We start from the raw sequence: 5,936 nt of genomic DNA, 5'->3' as shown, positions 1-5,936 counted from the left end.
TGAGATGCGCATATTTTTTTAGGAGGGGCGCACCGAAGCACAACTCATTCTGATCTGAATGACTGAATCAGATGCAAGGTGGAAGGAGCAGATGAGTTTCTCCTGAAACCAGTGAGGCTAACAGACATGACCAACATGAGCAAAGCTGAAGTTCACAACCTGAAAATCACACGCAAATAGCACCACCAACATGAACAACACTGGCAACGCAACAGCAGCAGTGACAACCCCACAATCACATTTGAGCGACTATCCACGACACATTTCAGTTTTCAAAGACATGCGGTGACCACGGAAACAAACTTGTGCCAGACTTTCTAAGAAACATCTGAAACTGACTACCAGATAGCTTAGGATGGGGAACAGTTTTCTAACTACATTGCCGCGAGGCCTAACAGAAGACAACACGGTAGGCTAGTACATTGGCCTACAGCAACCTTCATCCCATGGAAACCAAACGGATCCATCAGAAGATACATCTGTATGTCACATGGTCAACGGTGAGCTCGCTGTCATATGTGAATTTCACCACGGTTCCCTTGCCAAGGCCATAGTAGCGAGCAACTTCATCGGTCTCTAGCATGCGAGGCAACTGAAAGATACAAACAACAGTTTTAGCAAAGTGGTGTACATGTGGTTTATGACAAAATGAGGCATCAATATATACTAAAATAGAATCCAAGCGAACAGTAAGTGTGGTTTGGCATTTGAGGCATGTCAAGACTCAAGAAGAAAAAACGCAGTACTGCCCCGCAATGACTATTAAGCATATCATGGGCAGATAAGTACTCCCTCCTTTCCAAATTATAAAGATGTTCTAACTTCTTTCTGAATCAGATGTATATAGACGCATTTTAGTGTGTCTGTCGAAAACGTCTTATAATAGTGAAAGGAGGTGATACATTTTGAATTTAAGATTTTGTTTACCAGCTTGTAAGGAGCTTGCAGTGTAACTGAAAACAACACGTGGATAGGTGAGGAGAATTTTACATTGCAATTACAAAAGTTCTCTTGTCATTTCTAGTGAAAGGTTGGAATACTAAACACCCCAATTCTTTTAAAAAATAATCAGAAAATAGTAACCGGAAGGATCATTTGTTTTAACACCATCAATTTTTGGCTCGAGGAAAACTGTAAAATGCTATCTCCAGAACAGGTGTTGTCTTAAAGCTAGTGATCTTTCTCATCCGGCAAAAAAAGGAGAAGAAAGAAACTCCATGATCTGGAGTCAAATATTTCAATGAAATAATAACATATTTTTACTGTACTTCCACTTTAAATGTGCTTGGCTCGTAAGTTGATCATAGTAAATAAATCACACATATTCCCCACAAAAGCATTCACTGGATAGTTACCACAATTGTGAATACATATCTTTTAGAACACTATCATATAGTTCATACTAGAAATCAGTAACAAATTTTACAGTACTATCAGCAAATTATAGACAGACATACCTGTGAATCCACCACATTGTACTCCTTCAGGAGCTTCGCTTTTTCTTCTGCAGTCAGCACTTCATGCTTGGGCTTCAGGACATGCTTAGTAATGTTCACCAGTAACTCTGTGATCTACCATAGGAGAGCAGAGCACATCAGTTCGCAAATGTAAACCGTAGAATGTTAATTGCTAGCATATTGTGTAAAACAGTAAAACATCAACCATACACCACTTAAGTCACCAAACTATATGCATACAGATTTGAGATTAAGAGCATAACTAGCAGAAACATACTCCACAGGGCCGGCTCTGGGCTTAGGCGGGAGGGGCGACCGCCTAGGGTCCAGGCCGTCAGGGGGGGGGGGGCAGCAGGGCATATAGACATTACTCCCTCCGCTCCTAAATATAAGGTAATACTCGGAAATTCGGGACACAAATACCCCTAACTCAGTCGGTAATACTTGGCATGAGCCATAGATGGCATGCATATCTCCAACAATTCCGGATGGTCATATGGCATGCAAGGTTGAAAAAAACAATCACGAAGATACTGCACGTAATTAACTGCCAAGAGGAAGCATACTGGGGGTAACTACTCCAAAAGTTAGCTCTAACGTGTGCAGTTGGAAGGCAGGGGTAGGGGCAAAATGGAAATCCTGTAGAAAAACATAAATACACCTTATAATATGGAATTTTAGTGAAAAATAAATACACCTTATATAATGGAACAAAGGGACTACTTGCTATGTTCGCCAGCCGGCAGTCTGAGCCAGTGAAGGAAAGAAACGCAGCTTAGTAAGAAAGAAACCGCCATTTCGACAGCCCACGAGAAAAATAAACGCTATCGGTAACTGCGGCATGGGCGCACAGCATGGCAAGGTTACTTTTCTCGACCTCACCTCCAGCCGCCGTTTGCGAATGTGTGCGTGAGCCCAGGGGTCGCATTCCTCTCTCCGCCGGAGCTTCCGACCGCCGTTGATTCTGGGGTGAGGTGATGCCGTGACACCTTTTGATTCAATGGGTTTACACATGTGGTTTAACTACTCATCTCCTTACATGCAGAACTTGCTCGCTGCCTATTCGACGAAATGGCGACCACTGCGGCAAGCAGCAAGAACCAAATCAGAGCACTACCCCTCGACGTCCAGCTGCGTTTGTTGACCTTGCTGCCCGCGAGCGAGCCGTGCTCACCAACGCGCTCTCCAGCAGGTGGCACAGCCTCTAGAGGATAATGTCAGCATATGCCTCATCGCTGCTTCTTCAGAGGTTTCCTTCCCTCATGGCTTCTTTCCGCCGTAAGAATGTGTGGTTGAAGTATAACTCTTAATACTTTGCAAATGAAAATAGACATGTATATATACCTACATGCACATACATATATATGCCTTAAGGGCCAAGTTATAGAGCTGGCCTTGGTACACCACTATGGTCAGGATAACACCGAATTAACACTCATGCCACTGTAGTAACAAGTTACCTACCTATCCTAATGGTATGGCATTGTACTTACAAGCTACAACACAAATTGCCATTATCTTTGCTTGCAGAATGTGAATTTTGGAATACAGTGTTCCAAATTTAGAACAGGCCACCAACAGATTAGAGGAAACTAACCTGGAATACATCTACTTTGAATTTGAACATCTCCTTGATAGACTCCCTAGCTCTAGCTGTTATTTTGCTCTGCAAAATCAGAATCAGGCAAGACAAGTTCTCTTCTTTGATTCGGACATACACCTCCCGGATAGCTGCGATTTTGACGGGCTCAGGTGGGCAGAACACAATTCGCACCTGTGTTAATCACGTTGCTAGAGTGGATCAGCTCCTCCCTCGCAAAAATACGGAAGGGAATGGGAAAAAGGGGCACCTTGTTGGACTCGTCGGAGGCGAGGGTTGTGGAAAAGGAGAGGCGCTCGATCTCGGGCGTCTCGGACCACCACGCGCGGAACTCCGGGAGGGTGCGGGCGATCTCGTCCTCCGGTACGCTGTACCCGCGGTCCCGCAGCATCTCCAGCGCCGTGCGGCGCGCCAGGAACAGGCGCTGGCTCTCCACGCCGGCGGCGCCGCCGAGGTCGACCATGGACGAAACGCAGCCGGCGACCTCGGGGGCGTAGTCGACGGCCATTGCCGCGTGGGCGGCGTTGGAGGCGGCCGAGCTCTCCCCTGAGTCCATGGCGAGCGATGATTGCTGAGGGGCGAATTGATTCATTTCTTTCTTTGTGCTCTGGTGGGAGGAAATTGGGGTTTTGGGTGTAGGGAAAAGCAAACGAGCCTTGCGCCCTTTGCCACTCTCGCCCTCTCGTATTCACGTGGTGCGTTTTTTTTCTTCTAATAATGGGGGAGGCACTGCGAACAAACATGTGGTTGGATAGTTAGGTGGATAGTGGTATTTCAGCCCATCAAAATTCAAGTCCTGGTGCTCGCATTTATTCTGGATTTATTTCAGAATTTCCGGCGATACATGTTCAATGGGAGGAGACATTCCCGTCGACTACGAGACGTATACGGCGACTTCGTAAAATCTCAAGATGATATGTCGGCTCCGTCTCGTGCGTGTGTGCGCTCATAGTGGTGAATGTATGTGCGTATATGTGTCTGTATCGATTTTAAAAAAAATGGGGGAGGCCCCCACCTAAATGAAGTAAAAGGAGAAGGCAAGTTGGCGCTAGGGCGCGAGGAAAGATATTGGCGTGACCTTATGGTTTTCCCCTCTAAATCTAGCAATTCAGAGTCTGAAGTCATGTACAATGCTTTGAACCGTTACATGTGTGGAATAGCCTCGCTAGTCGCTACAAAACACCCAAGAGTATTTGGAATCCTAAATCTTACACTAAATCTTACAAAGAACGGATAGAGTAATGATGGACAAATGTTGTTATCGAGACTGAGTGTAATTGTAATCTCCCAAATATCGTTGGTGGAGGCGGGCGTGGTGAGTTGTAGAGCGGCCCAAACTTGCACGAAGTTAGGGCAGGTGAGGAAGATGCGGGCCGCATCCTCCAAGAGTGCACGACACCTTATACAAATGGTGTCGGGGACGATGATCTTGCGGAAGAGGTTTGCTTTGGAGTTGAGGCAGTCCTTAAAGAGTAGCCGGTCGAAGACCTTGACCCTAATGGGGACGCGGGAACCCAAATAGGAGGGTGTTGGTGTTGCGGTCGGGCAGTCCGATACGGAGATGATAGGAATTCTTGGTGGAGAATGGGAGTCCATGAAAACGGTACTTGTCGTCGGTGAAATCCTGCAACAAAGACAACAACAAACAACAAGCTCAGCAGAAACAACTGTGGTAAGGCGATGTCACAAGTTAGTTAGCAACCCGTTCTGCAAGACTTGCAAAACTAAAATGGTGGGATTGGTGGAGTGTGAGTATAGGTGGGGGGGGGGGGGCTAGGAGAGATGGATAGGTGGTGGATCCACCTATCATGGCAGAAGAAGGTGGATTGACCATTGTTTGTGAAGACAAAAGAAGATATTTTATAGGGGGGAGAGAGAGTTGTGCTTACAATCTTCCAAAAGAAGGAGGGATTGGAGCAATGGCAATGGCACCAATAAACCCACGGGAGGTCTGGGATTTGCAGTAGTTTGAAAGTGGATTTCTTTCTTTTTCTACTTCTTTTGCGTGCATAAATTTTGATAAAACATCCCTGTGTAAAAAAGGCAATTTCCAATTTTGTAAAATGGTAGAACAATCTAAGTCACGTAAGATCTAAGAGAACCAAGCAATCATATGAGGGGAGGGCACACGATCGAGATTAGTTAACAAGGTTCACCGAACTAGGCTACATCCTGGGTACGACTACATACGCGTACCTGACGATGACATGCTCCTGGATATAGCCACGAAGGACATAAAAGGCACAACGACCATAGGATGGCATACGCATGCTCCTTAGAGTCCTTCGGCGATACAGGGCGCATCACCACCTTGGAGCATAAGACAAGGACTCTACGTGCCATCTAGCGTAGGTCTTCTGTAATAGGAATGTATCAAACGATTCCAGACTCTTGTAACCCTAGCCACGACCGAGTATATAAGGTGTGTCATGGACTCATCAATCAACACCTTCAATCTAAACCACAATACTTCCTGGTATACACCTTGTACGCACACATATCGTAGTTATCATACAAGGCTAAATCCATCAATACGGACAAGTAGGAAGAAGGGTACTACCTTGATCCGAGGGCCTGAACCTGGGCAAATCTATCCTCATGTGCACGACCTATTGGCATCCCATGGACGGGTTGCGCGCATGTAACATCCCTAATGATTAGCTACAGTAACTCATGCTAGTGATGCCATGTCATCATGTTTTACTAAGCCAAATTTCCCCTTGATAAAAATCATAGTCAAATTCAATTCAAATAACAAATCAAATTATTAATTCTTCAAACATTAGAATAAAAATGTAGGTTAGATTGCAAATATTTACTAAGTAATCTTAATGTAGAAACCAACATTATTTGAATTTTTAAATGCCCTTAATCAACAA

At 45.1% G+C, this 5,936-nt stretch overlaps 1 protein-coding gene across 1 annotated transcript; it reads right to left on the bottom strand.

The window, feature by feature from the left end:
• Positions 1 to 219: 219 nt before the first annotated feature.
• LOC123091673 (DNA-directed RNA polymerase V subunit 5A) lies at positions 220 to 3,736 on the bottom strand. Its single transcript, XM_044513262.1, has 4 exons — positions 3,308 to 3,736; positions 3,055 to 3,231; positions 1,458 to 1,571; positions 220 to 592 (listed from the first exon to the last, which is right to left on the bottom strand). Exons 1-4 carry the CDS (start codon positions 3,647 to 3,649, stop codon positions 467 to 469), a joined length of 759 nt encoding a protein of 252 aa, XP_044369197.1. The 5' UTR covers positions 3,650 to 3,736; the 3' UTR covers positions 220 to 466.
• Positions 3,737 to 5,936: the final 2,200 nt, after the last annotated feature.

Source organism: Triticum aestivum, chromosome 4B (genome assembly GCF_018294505.1).
Source record: "Triticum aestivum cultivar Chinese Spring chromosome 4B, IWGSC CS RefSeq v2.1, whole genome shotgun sequence".
NCBI lineage: Eukaryota > Viridiplantae > Streptophyta > Magnoliopsida > Poales > Poaceae > Triticum > Triticum aestivum.
The sequence above is the reverse complement of the archived record's forward strand: the minus strand, read 5'-3'. Positions and strand labels throughout refer to the sequence as shown.